General features: G+C 43.0%; 1 protein-coding gene across 3 annotated transcripts in view; it reads right to left on the bottom strand.

Annotated features, from left to right (window-relative positions):
* The window catches only part of LOC146059653 (uncharacterized), a 108923-nt gene that overhangs the window by 50483 nt on the left and 32931 nt on the right, over nucleotides 1–25509 (bottom strand). For all 3 annotated transcript variants that reach the window (XM_083172068.1, XM_083172077.1, XM_083172085.1), the window contains exons 6-11: nucleotides 24272–24360; nucleotides 21357–21456; nucleotides 17576–17619; nucleotides 15371–15448; nucleotides 11214–11410; nucleotides 165–223 (exon numbers count right to left, since the gene is read on the bottom strand). In XM_083172068.1, coding sequence (XP_083028194.1) covers nucleotides 165–223; nucleotides 11214–11410; nucleotides 15371–15448; nucleotides 17576–17619; nucleotides 21357–21456; nucleotides 24272–24360 — 567 coding nt within the window. The remainder of the gene's footprint in view (nucleotides 1–164; nucleotides 224–11213; nucleotides 11411–15370; nucleotides 15449–17575; nucleotides 17620–21356; nucleotides 21457–24271; nucleotides 24361–25509) is intronic.

Below are 25509 nucleotides of genomic sequence, written 5' to 3'. Positions count from 1 at the left end.
AACTGTGGGTAACACACCACAAATTCAATTTCCATATGTGTTACTGTCCACTTGTCACACAATAAATTAAGAAAATTTACCAAACTATGAATACTATGCATGACACCCACAAAAAAGGTTACATTTTAATAGCCATGTATAAAAGTGTGTGAAAGGGAACACACCTTATAAGATGAAGAAGGTGCCACACCACGAGCGCCCTGGACCTCTACTGCCTCATCATCTGAGAAAACAAAAAGGAATATTGGGTATTTATGTAGTTTCACGGCAGCAGTTACATATTCAGCGTAGTGTCCCACGGCCAGCGTAGTCCGCTTGTGTCTGCGACAATGTGTGTTTCACGCCTAACCGGAGCTTATTTATTTATTTACAGTTTCTTATGCAGTTATCGTAGTCATTCAGCGTTACGCAGTGTAAGACAGTGGCAGGGAAAGTCATAGACGGCAGGTACTTTTCCCCTAGAATCCTGTCTTATGGCATATAGACTGCAGGCTATTTCAATCTGTGTGGTAAGCTCCGGCTTACAAAGGGTGTTCTGTCCTGGGCTGGTAATCAGGAGAACACCTGATTCTTTAAAAAGGAGTCAGCCCTCTCCTTAGAGCTCTCTCTCTCTCCCTGGGTGTTGGAGGCAGTAAGCTGCTGCTAGAGAGAGACAAGGCTGTAAGTACTGCATTACTTGGTCTATATCTGCTGTGTGTGTCCAGTGTCACATAGTGTGGCCCTGGTATAGAGAGGGACGTTTATTCTGTTTAGTTAGAGCTCAGACGAGCAGGTTTTTGTTTTCTGTTTTGCCTGAAGTGTAAAGGCTGTTGTTAGTTTCTTGCTCTGAGTGCTGCAATAAAACTCAGGCAAGCCCTGTTTTGGACCCAAGCCGTGATGTCACTGTCTAAGTCTGTGCCAAATCCTCACCTGTGCCTACCCGTTTGATGCTAAAACCCCACAGCAGTTATAGCGTAGTCAGTCAGCTTTGTGTCAGTGCTTATTACATTGTGTGGGAACCATTGACAATTTTTCACCTGCCTTACATGACAAGTGTGAATGTGTTCCTGAAACATCCCCATTTTCCACGAGGGAACGCAGATTACTTGAAGTGTATTCCGCGTCCGCTCATCACGCTTCGGGCTCGGAGGCTCTCTGCACTCGCCACACTTTATAAAATCAACTCCACGCCGATGTGGATAGTGGGGGTATGAACAGGTTGGGAGGATGCGTACCGCTACGCTCGCCACGCTTCGGGCTGATGTGGATAGTGGGGGTTTGAAATGGAGGCATTTGCCAGTATGTAATATGGAGCACTGGCAAATGACTCCTTTATTGTGCGTGAGACGCACTTGCCGTCTCCCTGAAGCAGACACGGGCAGGGTTGCCGTACCCTGCCGCACAAATTACTGAGAAGCACAAGCGTATGAGACGCTCGTGCGTCTCAGGCAGATGGAGCACCTCTCCGCCGGCGTCCGAAAGCCAGGGGATCTGGCAGTTACCGGCGCTGTGTGAGAGGCGCTCACTAGGCTTGCCAGGGATGCCGGGGACAAAGCTGCAGCTCGTGGGGACAGTCTGGTGACTATGTTGCCTGACGGGGACACTACGCTGACTACGCAGGGCTGTCGCTGGGACACTACACTAACTACGCTAGGCTGCCGTTGGGCTACGCTGACCGCATAGCGCAGCCTGCCGCCGTGAAACTACACAAGTACCGAATAATGTGCTTGCGATTATATCAATTGTCAAAGCTATTCAATGTACAGGTTCTGAATTCTGCTGCACAGATTTACCCAGCAGCCACTTGGTCTCCGTCTCGCATAATACTATAGAACATATTTGGCAGATGTGTGCGGTTCATTCAATATGATCACAGATAGTGGGCTTATCATTCGAGTACTGGATTTGTGTGTGATGACATGTAATAAAGACATTGGGGCCTATTTATCAAAGTGTTTTTTCATAAAATTGTGCAGAAAGTACAATTTCAACATCATTTTCTGCATCACCGCTATGCACTAACCGCCTAATGCAAGATATTGGACCCAGTGGCTTATGCCATTCTCAGACAGACTAAACCACTTTATGCCATCCCTCACCATACTGACAGTTGAAAGGTCTGAAATTCGCTAGTTTATAAATTAAGCATCATCTGCCACCAAGCTGGATGTATATACTGTATCGCTGATTTTAACAGTGTAAAGTGGGCTAGGTGAAATGAGGGAGATTGCTAGACTAATGAGGGAGAGAGGGAGATTGCTGCTATTTCAGGGAGCAGAATGCAGGAGGGTAGGCAGCTATGGCTGTTACCTCCAACTGGTATTTTAATCCGTATACTGCATACGAGTTCTGCATGCTATTGATATATGAGTTACTGAAGTTTGCTAAACAAAATAAGTATTTTTTTTTGCTGTAATTATAATAATTAGCCAAATTCTGCAGTTTACTTTGTGAAAAAAATGGGATGAATAACCGCACTTGACAGCACGTTATATTATGGTCATCGTTAAGGAGAAAAGTAATGACAAAAGGAATATCTCTGTACTCAGGAGGGTTTACTTTTGGCATGGTGATATCTCCTGGAAACATAGCTACTGTATGACAGACATAAAGTGACAGCGTGCTATGCATGCACTCCCATTATAGACTACTTCATTTTGTGACATTAATATGGATCACACATTTCCATATGTGACTTATGACTGCAAAATAAGCACAACTGATCCGATTATTATTAATCGCTACTGAGCCAGGAATACTAGAGACAATCATACATTGGAATAACTGGAATTGCATCCTTATTAGACTTCATGGCACCCTGGTCATAAATTATTGATTGGTGTACTTATCTTAGAGCAGGGCCCTCCTACCATTTGACTGTTTGTAACAGTTTGTGTTATCCCTATTTCTAAATGTACAGCGCAACAGAACCTGCTGCGCTGCATAAGAAACTGTTAATAAATTCATAAATAATGAATATACCTGCACATAAGAAGATGCTGAACTCAAAATCAGGCTGCATATACCATCATACATCTAGCTTTGGGCACTTAGCATAGGAAACCAGAACTATATTACCAAGGATTACTGAACCCCAAAGGAATGGTGGGGCAGATGTATTAATCTGCCCCATATGTTTTTAAAATAACGGGTCCCGTTTCTCCTGCATAACACCCGTAGTGGTTGAATGTATTAACCCCCCCCCCCTGTGCCGATAAGGGGAGCCGGTATGCCGGCTCTCCTTATCAGCACCCCCAGCATCCCTGCGCAAGCACAGTCGCACTTTCCCCCCAGCCGGCTGTAATGGGCATGCACGTGACCTCGCTATTACTGCGAGATCTCCAGTGCAGCCAGCAGCAGGGCTAGCATTGTCCCCGCAGTCGGGATAGGACAATGCTAGCCTACATCGCCCCAGCCGCTAAATACTGGGGGGATTGCAGCGACAGCCCCGCCGAGCGTTATTTGGTTGGCTGTCCCTAGCGCACGCTGTTCATACATAAAAAACCTAACCCCCCCCCCAGTTAACCAGCGTTAAGTGCAGAAATGCATGGTTAATACATCTAGTAAATTATTTATCAACAGTTTCTTATATAGCGCATACACATTTCCGCAGCGCTTTACAGAGAATATTTGAACATTCACATCAGTCCCTGCCCCAGGGGAGCTTACAATCTATATTCCCTACCACATGCACACACACACACACAGGGTTAATTTTGTTGGGAGCCAATTAGCCTACCAGTATATTTTTGGATTGTGGGAGGAAATCGGAGTACCCGGAGGACACCCACGCAAGTACGGGGAGAATATACAAATTCCGCACAGTTAGAGCCATGGTGGGAATCGAGTGCTGTGAGGCAGTAATGCTAACCATTACACCATCCGTTCTGTCCAATAATAATGTACAGAGGATAAAGAATACAAGTTTTTTTGTGAAGCAGGTACAGTAGGTGTGTGTGTGTGTGTGTGTGTGTGTGTGTGTGTGTGTGTTGGCTCCTAGGTGAATAAATGTGTTGTAACAAAAGGTACATGTAGATGAATTTAATATGAAACTAGATTGGTAGTTTTTAACACATTAATTAATTCTTTAGCACATTTTCTACATTTTAATATTTTGTTGCATTTGAAAATCATTTTTAAAAATCACAATGATAAAGGTTTTTTTTTTAATTGGCCACTTGTCAGTGCTCCAATTATACACAACTTTTCTTCACCTTTCAGTTTCCGCACTACAAGTTATTCTTGCAAACAAATCATTAATAAGCCCCATTGCTTTAATACAATAAACCAATCAGATGTTTCTAGTTCAGTGACCTGTTTTTTTTAGGTTTAAGCTGGAAGGAGTCTGCACACCACTTGGGAAGACTGGGCCCTTTATCAGAGCAGCGAGAGGCACTAATCGCACAGCTGACCAGGGTCAAAGACTAACATGAGGTTGACCTGCTTAAGTGATTATATCTTTTGACAATATCTGTTCACAGCATAATGCTCAGGTAATGAAGGGTCACTTGTATTTCGAGACCTCGGTTTACTACACTGCCGTTTTATGGGCCAGAAGTGTTATTTCTATTGAGTGCTTGCCTTGTTCTCTTCTGTTTCCAGAGAATAATAATTATGTATGACATTTAGGGGAAAGTATAAGATGAAGCACAGCCTGAAAGTTCATTTTTAGTTCATAGAGTGTCCAAGGGAAGAATGTACAGTAGAGATAACTTCAATTAATAAACAAATAAGGAATGGCAAATGAAAAGATATTAATGGCCCAACTGTTACTGTTGTACGTGTCAAAGCACTTGAGTCTATAAAGTGTAAGGAATCTAAGTATTCTTCATCCGCTCTATTTCTTGTCCAGAGAGAGAACTTTTTAAAAGTTCATGAGAAAGTTCATTTGAAGTTCAACCATGCTATATTAGGTCTTTTTCAAGGTAAAGGTTCGTGGGGAGGTTAAAATACATAAACAGTCACCATGAGTTATACTTTGCAGCTATTTGTCAATACAGCATACCTCATTACTCTTTGGTAGGTAAATATTTACATTGTGCATCTGCCTGAAATTCTCTGGTACACAGCCAGTCCGTATTCATAAAGGAATATATAATTCAATAAAGATATACAATAGTAGCGCTAAAAATTAAAATATAAAAAATTTAATGACATAAAAAAAGGGGGGTACACAATAAGATCAACAGTGTAAATAACCAGCATAGACACCAATGGTTTGCAAATTGAGCTGCTTAGACTGGATCCATTCCTAGTATGCCGTCAAAGTCTATCCAGAGAAAACAAATAATGTCTCCTTATGGGGTATATTTACCGCAGGTCGGTCCAAATGTGGTATTAATCCTTTTCAGGAAAGCGTTTCTGCAAAGTCCATCACTTGGATAGGAGGTTAAAATTGATACTCTGGTGACGGCTGGTCTGGGTCCAATTTGATAGGCAGGCAATAGGTGGCAGGTGGTAAGCTGGTGTAGTCACTTCTGACGCGTTTCGCTACCTGAGAGTAGCTTTATCAAAGGAGCCTATCAAATTGGACCCAGACCAGCCGTCACCAGAGTATCAATTTTAACCTCCTATCCGCACAATTGGAAACCTTGGGGAATCTCCCCTCACCAAGTGATGGACTTTGCAGAAACGCTTTCCTGAAAAGGATTAATACCACATTTGGACCGACCTGCGGTAAATATACCCCATAAGGAGACATTATTTGTTTTCTCTGGATAGACTTTGAGGGCATACTAGGAATGGATCCAGTCTAAGCAGCTCAATTTGCAAACCATTGGTGTCTATGCTGGTTATTTACACTGTTGATCTTATTGTGTACCCCCCTTTTTTTATGTCATTAAATTTTTTATATTTTAATTTTTAGCGCTACTATTGCATATCTTTTCTGTTTTCCTATTATAGGGACTCTCGATCCCTTGTTTAGTAGCTGCTTCGCACCACAACCCCTCACAGCGCCCAATTGTGTTGTTCTACAACCACCCCCGTTTTTTCCATATATAATTCAATGCCTGACGTTATCTTTCCATTTGGGAAACAATGGGACAAATGTATTAAGCCTTACACGTGATAAAGTGGATAATAATGGGTGATAATGGGACAAAATGTATGAACTACATTTAAGTGCATTTCTGCATTTAACGCTAGTTAACTGTGGAGGGGGGGGGGGGTTACATTTTTTAATATGTACGAAAAGCGCACCTAACAAGTGCTAGGGACAGCCTACCGAGTAACGCTCGGTGGGGCTGTCCCCTGCAATCCCCCCCAGCGAGGTATTAACAGCTTTCAAGGTGTCAAATCTCCCTGGCCGCTTTGCCAGCTCAGGGCTAGCGTCCTATCCCCACTGCAGGGGCAACGCTAGAAAAGAAAAGTAAGCACCGCTCAAATGATAAGAGAGGGTGAATCAATTTATACTTGAAATATATTTAATAAGGCATATTATATGGCCCAATCAATAATAAAAGCAATAAAATAAAACGTTAAAAAACAGCATCAGAATTTTCCAGATTTGTAGAAGTAAATGAATGGACCCGGAATGGGGTTGGTTTATAACCTGCACTGTCCACAATGGCGGAAGTCCCAATTTATTGATGAGTCCACACAGCGTTTTTTCTCCTGGCGGCTGTATGAGGGAGTCCCTAGCAGATGACTAGGAGGGGACTTCAACCTCTCAGCAGATTTTATCCAATTTTTGCCAGGTAAGATTCAGCCAAAGACATCCAAAGGTGGAGGGACCAGGTGGTCAGAAAAATCAGCAGGTGAGTCCAACAATACCAAGGGTCCAATAAAACTGGTTCTGGATGGAGCACCAACGCGTTTCACTGGACTCAATGCCAGCTTTATCAAGGTGTGCTGTTATGAGTCCTGGAATCATATTTATACCCAGAGTAACTTTCAGCTAATTAGCATAATTAATTGATTCACCCATATAAAACAACTTATATTCATTGTATTTAGTAAATCTAAATGGAGACAGACTATTTACCATTAAATGTATCACATTTACATAAGAAAAAACATTTTCTTCTATTATAAACCCATAAAAACTGTAATATGAACCTGGTCCCTCCACACCTTTTGCTGCGATACGGTTTTCAGCACTGTCCTCTGCACGCTGAACTATATTGACCCCTATGTGTTGAAACATAAAGTACCAGTGAATCCGCTCCTAACTACCATGTAACAAGCTTTGGGGCAGATGTATTAAGCCTGGCGAAGAGATAAACTGGAGATAAAGTGGAGATGAAGAGGAAGGAAATAACGCACCAGCCAATTAGCTGTGTTTGAAATATGACAGTTGGGAGTTGATTGGCTGGTGCATTATCTCCTCCTCCTTACCTCCAGTTTATCTCTCCTCCAGGAACACTGCATTTCCCCCCTGTTTGAAAAAAAAACTGGTTGGTACTTTATCTCGCTACATTTTATCTCTTTCCAAAGCTTAGTAAATAGACCCTAAGTCCTTTTATTTGGGTGGTGTGAGAGTGTAAGCTTGGTCACTACACACCATAATTTCGTTGTCTTCACCACTTGAAGTTTCATGAACACAACAAGCAGCACTCATAATTTGTGAACAGTATGGGAAATTGTGTGTGCTGACATTTCGTTCACACAGATATCTGTTAGCTAAACAGGTAACAAAAACTACACACGTAAAATACATAATATTGTCAGGAAGTACTGCTTTACAGACTGATGATCTAACACTTGGACCTAAGACTTTTCTCATGTTCCTCTGGAACTCGCTTTTCCACACAATCAGACAGTCTACAAACCTTCTTGGATTTAGCAATTAAGATAAACCTGTTAAGCAAACTCCATCATCCCACACATTCTTAACTCATGCAATCTGTCCTCCAACCCCATATTTTCCAAGTTTACCAGTTATAACTGTCAAACCTCCCCGACTGTAAGCTGCCACGAGCAACCTATTGTGGTACATCCCACCACACATTGCAATTCTACTAATATATTTATACTAAAGGGCAGATCTTGCAATAACAGGGTTTTTACCACATTTTTAGTTTAGTACATCCTGCTCATAGTCAACAAATCTGATCCATTGAGTGCTACTGTTTATTACGGGATCAGTATGAAATCCCGGCAGTCGGAATCCCGACAGTCGAAATATCGACAGTTGAAATACCGACACCGGAATCCCGACCGCCGCAATGCCGCCAAGGGGGGGCCGTGGATCGCCCCCCCTTTCGGACTCGCTGCGCTCGGCACACTATTTTATTCTCCCTCTATGCGTGTTGTGGACGCCCATAGAGGGACAAAGTGCCGGCATTGTGGCGGTGGGGATTCTGGCGTCGGTATTTCGACCTCCGGGATTTTGTCCGCATCCCTTTATTACAGTCACTTGGTTGTATCATTATTGTACTGTATTATTGTTTTCGGTTTATCATTTGTTGAACCTTTATGTTGTATTGTCTGTTCAGACCACAGTTATGCGGTATACACACAGGGCGATGTAAGCCCTATTTTCAAAGTGATCTGGCCAGATTGCTTAGAAATGACACACAGATCGCTCCGTGTGTACACCCTATAGCGATGGCGGTCCTGCACATCGCCATCGCCCGCAGAGACAGACAGTGCAGCGATGTGTGCTCAGCAATCTGTGCTTAAGCACCTCACTCAGCATGGGGCTTCTGTCGCTTTAAACTAATTATTCTGTCCAAACCTTTTTTTTTTTTGCATCTAACATATACATCCTGGGAAGCTAGCTGTTATAGCAGCTGAAACTAATGATGTTCACAGAAGGAAAGAAATGCATCTCTTATTTTAGGTACTGATGTCTGGTTTGTCTTGTCACAGAGCAACAATATCATGAGAAATCTGTAAAGACCCCCTGATGCTCCCAAACTGCTGCACTGCGGATATCATGGATAAAGGTGGACAGTAGGGAGAGAGAAGAAGACTTTGGCCAGGGTGAACTAAAGGGAAAATGCTGGAAAAATTATTCCCGATGCACTAAACCCTGCACACCGGGCTTTGCAGCGGTGGCTATCACCAGAAAAAGCTGACAATACCATATAGAAACCTATATGCTCTTTGAGGGATCAGTCACAGATCCCTCCCAGCATGCCCAGCGAGCACCACCGTCACTCTTTGCATGCGCAGAGTGACTTCTGGCCATAGACCCGGAAGTCCGGCCACGGGGACACATAGCATATGACAGCTCTGATGGGAAAAGAGCTGGCCTTCACGTTAATAATCGCATGTTAGAGCAGATGCGATTATTAAGAATGCGGAAAGCGATGATGTGTGGCGGGATTCACCAACAGACTTTAGTGCATCCCGCCCTTTTATCATGATTAGAGACAGGATTATATGCAACATAAAAAGCTTGAAATATGCATGCAAATATGCATGAAAAATACTTAAAATATGCATGAAAAGTGTTGAAATATGCTACATTAAATAATAAAAAAAGAATTTTTTAACTTATTTATTTAAAAATCAGCATACAATTAGTTGCAAATAAACTTCAAAAATAGGCCCACAGCACCTGCAGATGTTTAGTGCTGTGCACAAATTTTTTTTTTCCTGGCTGCTACAGCAGACTGCAGCCTCCTAGGCTCTTCTGGCATCAACTACACGGACCCTCATCTCCAGCGCCGATGGATCAAATGTCAGCATAGCGTGTGAGGGCGGTGTAGTGGAAGGATTCCTCCCTGCGCCGCATACTCACTGTGACACAGCATTTTCTCCATGCTGCGTGATGTCACAACCCTTCTGCCCACCTCCTGTGCTGCAGAACTCAGTCTCTTGGTGTAAAGCCCCAGGCCAGGGGCAGGCAAAGGTTCAGGAGCTTCGTAATGGCATCCGCCCGACTGACTTTTATCAACATGGATTTGCAGCCTAGAGCAGTGTCAGACATATCGTACATCCAAGGTTCCCCACACTGTGGACATTTTGCCCCAGCCTGCACAATCTACCACTGCCTGGCCAGCAGCAGCAGGGCAAAGCAGTGCTGTGACTCGCGGGTGGAAAGGGGGCAGGGCCTAAAATATGCACCATCACTAGATTTTAGGTAAAATATGCAATAACCAGTGAGAATGGGCAAAATATGCAAATGCATATGCAAATATGCAAATGCATATAATCCTGTCTCTAATCATGATATACAGTTTTATGATTCATTACAATTACATTACACAAATACATGAATGGCAGGTTTACCTTGTGTGGGTGGGATACACAACCTGTGGAAGTTATTACCCAAAAGGCCTATATCAACACTGCAATATGCTTAGGTTGTATGTCCGTGGGGCTTCTCTGTTGCGGTATTTCTTAAGTCTTCTGTATTTTGTGTATTGTTTTTGATGTTTATAAAGCGCCTTGAGTCATATTGCAGAATAAGCACTATATACATTGTTATTATTATTATTATTATTTTTATAATTATTAACATAACAGGTCTGATTCAGAATTGAACCTATGCTTATGTATGACTGATGCAACGTCAGCTATATTTCCAATGCATCTCCACAGTGCAGAGACATAACTGGGCTGTAACTGGCTGTTATCATGTAGACACAGTTTATACCCTTTCAGACATGCTCAATAATCCCGGGTTATTTCATGTGCATCTGCATAATCCCAGGACTAGCGTATGTCTGAATGGATCTACCCGGGAATTCAGTCAACTAAAGTCCCGGGTCCTGCGCACCTGCAATGGACCCAGGATTTTCAAAAACCTGGGATTGTACCAGGTTTAAAATCCCAGGTGGTATGTCTGAAGCATGACAACACAACTGTGCCTGAGTCAGAGATGGATGCAAAAGCCTTCAGAGCTGTGATCCCTTAAGCAGCAGCTGTGAGAGAATATGCAAATGTCACAGCTGCCAGAATTTGTAGCGAGAGGCATCTGAAATCAGCCACTTGTGCACAAAGGCGCATGCATATCATAGAGTTTGATTACCCGCTGGGCTATGTCCTCTCCGCTAGGACAGCAGAGAACTCCTTTGAGGCCACGCTCCCTTATCTAAGGTTACATCCCCTTTTCACATACTCCTGCCTTAGGCATGCATGTGTGTACTGTTGGCTGTATTTGTTGTCCCTGAGCCCAGTGCTTCAGCTGCAAAATACCGGGCTACCATACCATAAAAGACCAGTCAACAGTGCATCCAACCGTGAATCGGGCCCTGCACACATATAACTAATTTCCAATAGGCCCATAATGTCACATTTACCAAAACTTTAAAATGACTGAGATGTTTTCGCACACATACCTTGAACTTCAGTAATAGAAACATGAGATAAATCACAGGACACATCTGGAAGAATATAGTGCTCAGGATCACCAATCTCATATACTAATTGCTCTGCAACAGTGCCAAAAGAGATAAGGCCTCCAGTTTCCCGTGGTTTTGATATGGAGAACTTCCCATCCGAGGTGCATTCCACTATCGGAAAGCCAATGTTGTGCCTGTTAATTAAATCATTAATATAATGAGTTGTAATACTGTATGCATGCAGTACATTACATTTATTCAATGATAACGTCAGCCAGACTGCAGGTACATAGTGCTAATGTTTTCCGTAGATTATTCAACAGAACGAGCCATCCACCCCCTGGGAAAATCGCTTAGACAGGCGAAAATCGCTCAGTGTGTATGCACTGAGGGATTTTCTGCCCAGCAATTTTCCCCATCATCACTGTTCATACACGCTGGGCACAACGCCTAGTGTGTGTGTGTGCTCCTTTAGGTAGATCATAATGGTTTTGAAATCAAATTAAACTATCCAGACCACTTTTCAGTTATTTTCAGCCTTTGTACAATATTGTGCAATACCATAATCATACACTTGGTGGCAACTAGTCATCTAGTTCATTGGTTCCCAACTTGGGGTAATTGTACCCCCCTGGGGGTACTTAAATATAATATTAGTAATTATGGCGAAAGAAGTCTCCCATTGCAGTGGAGATGAACCACGCCACTTACTTCCGTATCCGTCTGCAGCATCCTCATGCTTTTGCCTGACCAGCAATCCACTGGGAGCTACCCGCATTGCCCTCAGACACCAGCATTCATCTGCCCCACACTGACACAGGTGAAATAAGCAGCGGCATTTATCCCACAGGGGTTAGTGGGAACCCCGGAGATGGTACACAGCCAGCGGCCAGACACAGAAGGACCCAATTCCTGACCGCACACTACTCCTTAATATAAGGACACGCATACCAATCACTACCACTCCACATGTAAGTACTGTGGACATTTCAAATTGGAGAGGTGGGGCTACTCATAAATCAAAAGCCTAATCAAGGGGTACGGAAGAGAAAAAGGTTGGTTGCCAATGATCTAGTTGGCTGGTTTGCACATTTACCATGTGGTGCATGGCCAGCTTACATGATTTGCAAGCATTGTTATTCATTTGTCATAGTTGTGTGGCTGATAAGGCTGTCCAAGTGGAGTAACATTGGGGCAGATGTATTAAGCCTAGTGAAGTGATAAAGTGGTGTAAAATAATGTGATAACACAGCAGCCAATCAGTTCATAACGGTCACTTTTCAAACCCAGGGCTAGATGCACTAAGCTTCAAAAGTGATACAATGGAGTGATAAACAGCCAGCCAATCAGCTCCTACCTGACATGGCAAGTAGGAGCTGATTGGCTAGCTGTTTATCACTCTCCATTTTATCACTTCTGAAACTTAGTGCATGTGGCCCCAACCCTGTAACTTAACATTTAGGAACTGAACAACTGCTGTGTTATCACCTCCACTTTGATCACTTCACCAGGCTTAATACATCTGCCCTATTGGTCCTCAACTGTAAAAAAAAGTAAAGCAGGTAGATGCTTGCAATGTTCTATTACAGTGTTTACATGAAGTTATGGGAGCATTCAGGCATTTAGGTTTTTAAATTGTAATCTTTAGCATGCAATTATATAAAATGATTATTGATTTCCATCAGAAGACATCAGTAAAGCAATTTACAATTTTGTTATTATACAAATCAGGGAAATGGATGTGGTCTTTGAATTTAGCCCCCTAAACATGAACCAAATGTGTTATTTCTGTTACTTAAACCTTTGAGTGCCAATCTCTGTGAGACCCTTATTCTGGTTGATTCAGTTGGCCGCGAATTCGCATGGAGGACCCATGCTTTGCGTATGCGCAGCAGTATTTCTGCGCATGTGTATACGCTGGGAGAGTGCGAACTCAGCGCAAAATCTGTTCGCTGAGTGCAGGCTCCCTGCCTTTTCAGCAGGGGGTGGAGAGGAGTGTGGGGTGCCAGCCTGGGCCATTAGCATATGTGAAGGCCAAGCGTTTCATGGGCGTTCCCATGAAAACGCTGGACGTACACATGTTAATGCCCTCCTGATGCACGTGTGGGGGGGCGGACAGCTGACACAACCGGATGTCAGCTGCCCGCCCAATTCCCTGGAAATCTACACGCATGTGTACCAGTGGTCTGCACCACCATTACATATGCTTGCGCCACGCGCATGCCAGTGGGGAGGTTCCCACTGGCATGCGAATGGATGTAAAACCCAGCTGCAAATTTGCGGCTGAGCAAGTCAACCAGAATAAGGGCCGATATCGGTTAAAAATGTCAGCGCACATTTGTTAAATAAATGAAAATAAAAAATGTCTAAAAAAGATTATATTTCCTATATAAAGGTAAACATTAAACTTTATTATGATGAATACAAATGTTTGCTTGGCAATTTTCACACCTCATTTTGACAAATTCACTTGGCACTCAAAGGGTTAAGGTACTAAAATACTCATCTCTGAGGATCTTTAGCTCCCTTCTTATTCCATTTCCTGACATTCCTCTCTTCCTTACTTTTTATCCACCTCTCCACCATCCAAATAGCTATTGTATCTGAATAGTTTCTGACTTTGGCTTTCTGTAGGTGAGGCGTATCCACAGCATCCAATCAATACCTACCTATCATTTATCTAGCACAAGTCCCGTGCATCTCTTCTAACGTTGGGCATCTTTTTTTGTGTTGTTGTTGAAAATGCATCTTAGTCGCAACACAGTGCAAATAGGATGAATAGGGAGACTGTGCTGATTCATTTGATATGACCTATATATTGTGTACAATTGAGTTTGTGTACGGAGCAGAACAGAAACTGTATTGAAAAAAGTCATGGCTGGTAAATTGTAGCAGTTTTTACAGATTCACAGACTCAGTTGCACACAGATATTTAACTGCATCGTGTTGCTACTATGATGCATTTTCGTCCAAAAAAGCACAAGAGTGATGCCTAGGGTTGCCACCTCTCCCGGATTTCCGGGATTCTCCCGTTTTGGGTGGCAACCCTACTGGAGGCTTTTCCAGTCCCTGGAATTCGGGTGTCTAAAAAAGCCTCCAGGCACCCAACGTTAACCGCTGCCTCTCCCCCCTGAGTGCGTGTCACCTTCCCATCCGTCCACTGCACGCGTATGTGGCCGGGGTGTCTGGAGACCTGGAGTGACCGGCACGTCACTAACTCACTGCCTCGCAGTCCTCCTGCTGCCGCTGCCACTGCCTGCCAGCTGCCCTGCCTCTGACCCTGCACAGTTAGCCTGGCCCTGGCCACCAATGTGATTTTAGGTAAACTGATGGAACTATGTATATATGTATATATACATATATGTATGTATACATACATATATGTATGTATACATACATATGTATATCTACAGTATATGTATGTATATATATATATACGTATGTGAACATATGTATGTATGCATATGTATACATACGTATATATACACACGTGTGTGTGTGTGTGTGTGTATATATATATATATATATATACACATACAGTATGTATATATATATATATATATATATATATATACATACAGTAGAGTGTGTATATATACGTTTATAATATAACATTAGGCACTTGAATATGTCTATTACAGAGGTCACGCCCTATTTTCTGAACAGGGCACACTCCTTTTCCCCGGGGGCACGCGCATTACAGTTGGGTGGGGGGTTTATCTCCAGGAATCGGTGAAGGGTGAGGTGGCAACCCTAGTGATGCCTGTCTCTAGCAGAGTCTCACAGGACCTGGCGCATCAACAGGCGTGTTTGTATGAGGACAAATCTGTATATTATTACGTTTCACCTTCCATAATAGTCAGATGGGGACAGTGCATATGCAGTGCAGAACGAATGTGCCCCTGAAGTACAGCATTACTGTCAATCTCTAAAGATCATTTTACTTGCAAACTTTTTCAGTCCTTCTCTCAGCAAACTTTAATTATTACATAAAGTTCAAACATCTATGAAGTTATTTAAATGCCACGAGAAATACAAAAGGGCTCTTCTGTCAAAACTAATGCTTTCTAAATTGGTGACTAAATGACCTCTGCGGGAGATAAAAAGTCAGTACATACAATGAAGAAAACTAGTGATAAGAGCATTTTATTTACCAGTCTGGTATCAGATGCCAATCTGTGTATATTCCACCAGTGCACTGGGCACCACATTCTATCAGATGACCAGCGAGGCTGCAACAGGACAGGAGAGATGCATTAAGGAGTAACATTATAAAATGTACTATTTTATTCTATCAGTATCATTTCACATACCTGTTTGTATAATACATATGGTATTTGTGTATTATCACGGCGCCCGGATTTATCTAAATCGCATACGATTTAGCGGCCGATTGGATCCGCGATGCGATTTCGCAGCCGATTTCCTGCCGATTTGCATGCTATACCATCCTTGCACACCCCCACTATCCAAGTCAGCCCAAAGCATGGCGAGCGGACGCGTTACGCGTCCACCCGACCTGTTCATACCCCCACTATCCACGTCGGTGTGGAGTTGATTTTCTAAAGAGCCCGAAGCATGGCGAGCGCAGCGTGCCCCACGAGGGGCCGCGGAAAACGATCCCGAAGCGGGGCTCGCTGCATTTGCCATGCTTCGGGCGTCTAGTAATCCGTGTCCCCTTGTGGGGCTCGCTACGCTTCGGGATCGTTTTCCGTGTCCACTCGCCACGCTTCAGGCTCGGTGGCTCGCTGCGCTCGCCACGCTTTTTAAAATCAACTCCACACCGACGTGGATAGTGGGGTTATGAACAGGTCAGGAGGAGGCGTCCGCTCGCCACGCTCTGGGCTAACTTGGATAGTGGGGGTGTGCAAGGATGGAATAGCATGCAAATCGCGGAAAATCGGCCGAAAATCGGCCGCTAAATCGCATCTGATTTTTGCATGCAATTTGCGGACGATTTTGCGGGCGCCGTGATAATACACAAGTACTATATATATATATATATATATATATATATATACATATAGAGACGATTAGGGCGGCACTCGCTGGTTTTCAGAATAAAGAATGACTCCTGGACACAGGCAGTTCCGTTCTTGAACGGAACTGCCTGTGTCCAGGAGTCATTCTTTATTCTGAAAACCAGCGAGTGCCGCCCTAATCGTATCTGTGGTGGTGAGAGTCTCCCTGCCAGGGAAGGCACCAGGGTCTGTGGATCAGTTTTTTGGTGGAGTTGCCAACTGCACGACAATTATATATATATATATATATATATATATATATATATATATATATATATATATATATATATATATATATATATATACACAGGGCTATTTTTCAGCAGCCTCCAGCAGGAACTGAGGCCCTTATTCTAGTTCACTCTTTCTGACAAAATATTTCTTAGATGGACAAAACCATGTGCACTACAGGTGAGGCAGGTGTTACTTGTGCAGAGATAATTAGATTTGGGTGGGTTTTTACACCTGCCTCACCTGCAGTGCACATGGTTTTGTCCATCTAAGAAATATTTTGTCAGAAAGAGTGAACTAGAATAAGGGCCTCAGTTCCTGCTGGAGCCTACTGAAAAATACCCCTGTATATATATATCATTCAATCAATAGTAAAATAAAAACAAAATTACAATTCCCGTAAAGCAAAGCAGTGAGAGCATTTTTGTACCTTTTTAATAAAAATTTGGTTTTGATTCTTTTTTTTCCCATTAACATTGTGGCTACAGAACCATCAGAAAAATAATAAGGAGATTTATCATAGGCTTTTTAACTAAAAAAAAAAAAGCTAAATTCTGGGGCCTGATATTTTGCTTGGCCCCAGCTGAAATTAAAAAATTCCCTGAATAATAAAAATAATTTAAGTAAATAAAAAAAACAATTGTGTACACATTTCACTTACTAATAGAATATAATTAAAAGTACTGTACAATAAATTAGTTTAATACAGCGGTTATCAAACTGTGGGTGCTGACTTCTCAGAATGGGGTAGCGACTCCATGTTACGGACCATCAGGCTGATGATGTTTCTAATCTCAGTCAGTGATTCAAGGAAACTGAAAAACCTGTTGAATTGTCTGTTATTTTAGACTCCTCCCATCACTCTGTGCCTCCACAATGCTGCCATGTATGTGCTGTCTCCTGATAACACATGTGATGTGATGACCTCTTGCGGTAACTTGCTGGGGTCCTGTAATATTTTTTATTGTCTGATGGGGTCCCAGAGCAAAATAGTTTGAGGACCCAGGTTTAATACATAGGTATCTGCAGAGCAATCAGAATTGTCCTGCTTTAAATTCTGCAACAAACATTACAATCCTGTAATGTAAATCTAGTACAAACATTTACCTTCCAGCAGCAAGTAGGTCAAAATCATTTCTCTTCCAGCCAAACTACAAAAAGAGAAAGCAAAGGTTATGCGAGTTCTTCAATACCAGGCATGTCCAAACTATGGCCCTTGAGTTGTTGTGAGACATCATTCCTTGTCACAGTTCCGTGATTAGGGAATGCTAAAACTATGGCAAGGCATGCTGGGATGTGTAGTTTCACAACGGCTGGAGGGCCACAGTTTGGACATGCCTGCTCTATACTGACCGTACTTATCTCAATAAGTTACTTTAGGCACCACAGGTCACAGACAATATGATCCCTGAGGACACATTTATTTAATTAATAATAAAAGAAAAAAAAAATGGATAACACTTCATTCCCTGTTTATTAACGTAAAATACAGGCTATTACAATCGTCTCCAACACAAACATTACGGTTTACTTGTAAAAAAAAAAAAAAAGTTACCATAGTTTCTATAGGAAATTCAGAAAACATTTAAAAATAAAAACAGTTTCTTAATATGAAACCTCTTTTGAATGCATTTCAATACATGGATTTGTGTGCAAATAGCAGTATTGATAAATGTCACCACCTTGTGGCAATAGTAGGTATAGCTTTTTTCTGTGATTGTCTAGTAGTATACGATGCAATGCATGTTACTATGCATATTGCAACATGGGTAGTTATCATTTTTGGTAATATAACAAAAACAAATATTACACTAAAAGTTAAAAGAAACTGCAGAGAAATGCTGTTCCGCTGGGACTGTATGTAATAAAACCTCTTGCACTGTGTTGTCTAGTGAAGAATTGGACAAGCTAGGCAAGCCGGCAATAGGTTTACATTCTCAGCACTGGGGTGTTAATGATGGATTACAATCCAAACTTCATCCATCTAAATCTGGTCTTGTGGTCATATAAAGATCGCTGGCAAAAAAAAGTCAATAGAGAATGATACTATTGTATTATGTTCCCTATAATGTCTTATAAATTGGATGTATTTTAATGTGAGGGAAACACTGACAATATGGCTTCCAGCTTTACACCCCTTCAATGCACCGGTCAGTCTGATTTCATCTTACTGGAGTCACATTTCAACCGACAGGTCCTATTAGGGTATTTGCATGGGGCTGGATACCTCCACAGGTGCTTAGAAAAGGATAGCTGGTCCTTGCAAGTGGGATTTTCACACTGGACCTTATTCTGGTTGACTTGCAAGGCTGTGAATTTCACAGCCTTGCGAGTCCACCAAATGCCGCCTGCCCGCCCGCCCATCCCCTCCATTGCACGGCAAATTCCCCCACACGCGTGAGAATGGATGTTGAGGATAAACATCCATTCGCAGCTTGCATGCAAGGAGGAAATCGTTTGATGGTCGACAACCATCAAATGATTTCTACAGCGCTCGCAGACCTAAGACACCCTCATGGTGTCTTAGGACTACAGGCGCCTGGGCACGGAGCAGACGGGCAGCTGACATCAGCAGCCCGCCCACTGCACCATCGCCGAATTACCATGAACCGCCCATGAACTAACCTTTACTTTTGAATGGCATATTTTGGCTCATTTCATTATTTTAGTTCCATTTAGAGTGTTTAGAGCTATTATTGTCAATAGGATCTTTTTTTCATCTGACAATAGAGTTGAATACAGATGTGTCCTCATACATCCTTTCTTTCTGCACCCCATGGCGTTAGATGCATTGCACGGGTCTGATGCTCTAACACAGGTAGAGACTCCATGCAGGACTACTTTTTCCAGAATTTTGTGTCTTAATTTGCTAAAAGTGAAATAAATACTGTAGTCATTTGTGTCACAAAGCAAAACCATGTGCAACTCATGTGACTGTATAAGAATGACTCACGCCATTAATTGCATCTATACTGTAGTACCTGTCTTTTTGCCTTTTTACCCAGATTATGTAATTTTTCCACATTTTTGTGTTTTAGGGCCTGATTCAGCTTGGATCGTATATATGATCAGCTGCTTACAGCAGCTGATCATATGCGATCGGCAAGCAATGCATATGCAGGTGAATACCATCCCCTGCCTGCATTTGAGATCGCATTGAACTGTATTGCAAACACAGTTCAAGAGGAACATAACAAACCATTGGTTGTGGTGTCCCTCTGCGACTGCAGCCTGACTAAAGGGGTGTACACACGGAGCAAATTTGTGCTATTTTCTAAGCAATCTGACTAGATTGCTTAGAAAGTAAGCACAGATCTCTCCGTGTGTATGCTCCGAGAGATTAAATATCTCTTGCTAACTAAATTAGTGCATGCAGTCACAATCTAGTCAGATTGCTTAGCAAATAACTGCAAATCTCTCTGTGTGTACAGAATGAGAGATACTGATCGCAATCTCTCATTCTGAACCACTACCTGGCCTTTTTTTGTTTAAGAAAAATTGCTTAGCAAAATTGCTTAGCACAAATCTCTGCATGTGAATGTGCTCTCCATGAGAGATCTTGACACCAGCAAAATTGCTTAGCACAGATCTCTACGTGTGTATGCCCCTTAAGTCTAACCTTACTCAGGCTTACAGTTGCAGGCTGGCTTCTAAGGACAAAGAATCCAGGCCATTTCTGGAAAACTCCCCCATTTCCTTAAATAAATAAATATTTTATTGTTTGTCAGCATCCATGATTGTTTCTACTTTCGAATTTTTTCTTCTTGTCCATGTTGAGGAGTTAGTGGTGTAATTCCTGTAGAACTTTCAAAACTAACAAGGGCGCAACTTTCAGGGAAATCAGAACCTTCTGCATTATTTAAACTTTAATGCTAGACCGTGTACTTTTACAACAGTCAGAAATTTACAAATAATAGACGATTTTAATATAGATTACCTATGGTAATGATTCGTAAAGTATCAACAAAGAGGTCTACTAAGTGTTGGGAGCTTTCTGATAACTGAACAATTACGTTATTATCATAATTTTAATTTAAAAGCAGTAAAAATGAGTTAGTACTTAGCCTGGCATATTACTCTCTTTTAAATACATGAACCAACAAAATAAATATCACACAAATGCGCAACCAGCAGCCAGATAGAGACTCATCCAAGGGCAGTCCTTTGTTGGCCTTCAAAAAGTGATAAAAAAGGGTTAGAAAAGTCCCTTTACCGGTGCTATTGAAAATGAATGTTACTCATCAATAAATTATACTCCACTCATTAGTATTCAGGAGTATCGTGCTTCCTATACCCCTTCAGCCATTCAGCGATGGTTCAATGTATGGGGAATTCAACAGAAAAGAGGGTACATCGTTTAATCCAGTTTAAGACAATGCAATGTACAGAAATCAGAATAAAACTTTAAATGAAAGTATTCCCAGGTGAAAGTGCAATGTGTGCATTTACCATAGGTGTTGGAACTAAATATATAAACTCAGTTCAAAAAGGCTTGGGTTGGGCATATCACCAGGGAGGGTAGGCTCACCGGTGTCCCAATCCAAGTGGTAATCGCCTACTTACAGTTTATTCCACTGTGTAGCAGCCAACAAGTTTCAACCTATATGCTAAGCTCTTTATCAAGGCATATGTACAAATGTATTCCTTCTAGTCCTTAAATACCCCCAATGTCCAATAGAGAGTCCTTTTCCTATGATGAATGAACCACCGCTGAATGGCTGAAGAGGTATAGGAAGCACGATACTCCAGAATACTTAAGAGGGGATTATAATTTCTTGATGAGTTCCATAGCACCGGTGAAAGGACTCTCTTTTAAATACAACCCATACAAAGGCAGAGTTTACTAACTACATAATAGCAGCAGTAAGGAAAATAAGTAGATACATACAGAGTGTATAAGAGGTCCCAGCACAATGCTACTGTCTACACATCTTCCAGTGATTACAATGTCCGCCCCAAGATCCAGAGCTCTGCTAATAGGTCTTGCTCTAGAACAATAAAATAACACAGAATATGAAAGTGTACACAAAATAAATAAAAAAAACCGTACAGATTAGGATATGGATACTAAATGCTATATTATTGCACAGACACCGAGTTAAAAAGGCACATTTGCAGTAAGGAGGATGTGGCACCTATAAACTCTTCTAGGGTGCCACAGCTTGAGATGGATGAGTATTACCAATTATGGGATGACATAGCAGAAGGCATATTAATAATAAACATGAGCAAGAACAATGTAGCAAGGCATGTGTTGAGTAAGTAACATTAGTCAGTGCTGCATGAAGTATAAGCATAGATAAGCTTTAGATCAACCACTAAAAACCAAATGTATTACGTACTGTAACATGCTAACTTCTGAAAGCAGAGCACCAATTTTACAGTCTATCCCAAAGCCCTCCTGAATCTTATTTAAAGTGTATGTGATTTTCTTTCTAACAAGAAAGCAACAAAAGGACATGGGGGGTTATTTTGGTTCACTCAGAAAGGCACAATAACTCTCTAATGGACAAAACCATCTGCACTGCAGGTGATGCTGATGTAACATGTGCAGAGAAAGTTAGATTTGGGTGGGGGGTATACTTCATACTGATATCTATATTGCAGTGTAAAAAAATAAAGCAGTCAGTATTTACCCTGCACAGAAACAATAACTCCCCCAAATCTAACTCTCTCTGCACATGTTACATCAGCCCCACCTGCAGTGCACATGGTTTTGTCCATTAGAGCAGTGGTTCCCAAACTTTTTTGAATCACGGGGCACTAGACCATCAAAATATTTTCAAGGCACCCCTAGGCCAAATGCTTCTTATCGAGAAATTCAGAAAAAAAATATTAAATTAAGTGCATTGTGTTTATATGTCACAGTTATCTGGTGATGGACAGGATTTGCTTCTGTTTGTCCACATATATTATGATTGGCAGCCACAAGCACTGATTTTGCCTGGTACATTGACCATAAATAATATGAATTAATCCTGGTCCACCAACCCAATGCAACCCTGCAAGTGTCCTGAGCAGGGCCGTAACTAGGGGGGGGCTGGGGGGGCACGCGCACCGGGCGCTGGAGGCAGGGGGCGCTGGAGGCAGGGGGACGCTGGTGTGACCAGCGGCAGCAGCGGGGAGCTAGCGCCGCAGCCGCTGCCACATCAAAGATGGCCGCCCGCCGCCGCCCCCTCGTCTCCCCGCTCCCCCGCTGGCTGCCCTGCTCCCGTCCCCTCACGTCTCCCCCGCTGTGTATGCGGGAGAGACGTGCTGCTGCGGTGCTGCATATGCTGCTGGACCGCTAGCCAATGGCCGCTCGCGGTCCAGCAGCCACCAGTTGATTGGCTGCTGGACCGCGAACGGCCATTGGCTAGCGGTCCAGCAGCGGGAGTTAGAAATGTTAAAATCATACAGCACAGCAGCAGCACGTCTCTCCCGCGAATACAGCGGGGGAGACGTGAGGGGACGGGCAGGCAGGCACAGGCACACTGACAAGCCTGCCTGCCTGTCTGCCTCCCGCAGGCGGGGGAGGGGGGGGTTCTATCCCCCTTGGCAACGAGCACACTGGCATTCTATCCCCCTTGGCAACGAGCACACTGGCACAGATCAATCCCCCTCGGCAACGAGCACACTGGCACAGATCAATCCCCCTCGGCAACGAGCACAGAGGCACAGATCAATCCCCCTTGGCAACGAGCACACTGGCACAGATCAATCCCCCTCGGCAACGAGCACACTGGCACAGATCAATCCCCCTCGGCAACGAGCACAGAGGCACAGATCAATCCCCCTCGGCAACGAGCACACTGGCACATATCTATCCCCCTTGGCAACGAGCAGAGGCACAGATCTATCCCCCTCGGCAACGAGCACAGAGGCACAGATCTATCCCCCTCGGCAACAAGCAAATTCAGTCCACCTTGGCATCGGCATGAAGCCCCTGGCATTGAGCATATAGGTAAGTGGCACTTATGTGTCAAATGTGTATGGTGTGTTATACAGTATGTCATGGGCATTGCGTCGTGTTATATAGTATGACATGGGCATTGCTTAGTGTTATAAAGTATGACATGGGCATTACGGAGTATTTATTTGTAATGGGCATTGCGGTGTTATATAGTATGTCATGGGCATTGCGTAGTGTTATATAGTATGTAATGGGCATTGCAGTGTTGTATAGTATGTAATGGGCATTACGGTGTGGCTGGGGGCATGGCTAGAGGCTCACAGAGCCTCTGGGTCATGCCCCCATAGCGGCAAAATGGGGGCGTGGCCTCGCGGGGGAGCAGTGATTATAGGCCACGCCCCCAAATTAGGCCACGCCCCCCCGAAAATTTCGGCGCGCCTCCGGCGCGCAGCATCACTAGGGTGGGGGGGGGGGGCACCAAAAGACTGCCTTGCCCCGGGCGCCGGAAACCCTAGTTTCGGCCCTGTCCTGAGGCACCCCAGGGTGCGTAGGAACACAGTTTGGGAACCACTGCATTAGAGAGTGATTGTGCCTTTCCGAGTGAACCAGATTAACTCTCATGATCCGGAGCACCATAAGGTAATGTGTGACCCTCCAGCTGCTGTGGAACCAGACATCCCAGTCTGTCCTTCCATAGTTGTGCTATTAGAGCATGTTAATACTGTGGCACAGCATGCAGGGATGTGCATTTCCCTCAAATGCTGGTGTGTCACACTTTAGAGAAGAATGGGCTAAAAACATTACAGAGGCAGTCATAAACCCCTAAACGTGATTAGGGCTTGAACCGAGGATGGGAGAACACACTTAGCTACAGGTACACAACATAATTCTTATGGCTGTCAGGTACCCACCCTAGATATGCATTCACACTTTGAATATGCTCTGGAAATGGCTTCCCGCTCTCCATATCTGTGATACCTGCTTCTTTGAAGGAGTGTGTCTGTAAAAACAAAAGCATTACACAAGAATAGCCTTAAATAAATGTAGGAAGTACAATGCAAACAGATCAGTAGCAGCCAGGACAGTTAACACCTTTGTGGCCAATTATCACATTTTTGTCCGTTAAACCAAGAATCACTTTACCTGTGCACCAAAGAGGATGTAGCAAAGCTTTTTATGAAAAAAAAACCAAACATTTTTTTTTATATTTTTTACATGGATATATTTTTTAACAGAATAGCAAGGAAATATAGACAATTAAATAAACATATACAGTATACTTAAAATATACCTTGCTATGGCACATCAGAGTTTTTGCACAGTCATTTTTAAAAAGTTAACAAAGATATTAGTCATCTACTGTAGTTCTCCCAAGAGACATGAATTAATATTCCATCATTTTATGTAAACCCTAGTGATGGCACATCTTAAAACATGATTATCACCTTGGATTTTGTAGCGTAGTGGACGCTGCGGGCCACTACGCCGTGTAGATTTTGTAGTGCTGGACAAGCAATGAGATAAAGGAAGCCAATTCTGTGATCCTAGCCATTTTTGAATCCCAAAAAAATGTGATTATAATCATTAAATTCCAGGTTAAAATATCTGATTACATACAGTATAATTCAATCCCAAGAATCCTAGGAATCCCGAGACTGATATTTTTTCAATCCCTACTCCCAAGCCAGGATACAAAAGTGATGAAGGATTGGTTTTCCTAATGCATACCTCCCAACATTGGAGTGATAGAAAGAGGGAATTTTGGGCGCGTGGCCTAGCGACAAGTGGGCGTGGCCTATACATGCGACGCTCCTGCGAGGCCATGCTCTCATTTTTGCCGCTGTGGGGGCATGGCTAGCGGCTCCGTGAGCTGCTGTCCATGCCCCCAGCCTCTCTGGCTGCAGGAATAGATGCTGTGAGCACAGCGTCTATTCACATGTGACAGGAGGGGATTCCCAACTCCACCCCACCCTGCCGCGGGACATGGGAACGTCCCAAAAAACAGGACATTGCTGCGAAAAGCGGGACAGTTGAGAGGTATGCTAATGTTGATATTATATACTTCAGTTATGAGTCATAAGATGTACAGTACATGAATATAATAAGCATCATAACAGATACATGAATACAAACAAGTATTTTAACAAGG

Source organism: Crinia signifera, chromosome 1, assembly GCF_055691185.1.
Source record: "Crinia signifera chromosome 1, ASM5569118v1, whole genome shotgun sequence".
Classification (NCBI taxonomy): domain Eukaryota; kingdom Metazoa; phylum Chordata; class Amphibia; order Anura; family Myobatrachidae; genus Crinia; species Crinia signifera.
Note: the sequence above shows the minus strand (reverse complement) of the source record. Positions and strands in the feature narration are given on the sequence as shown.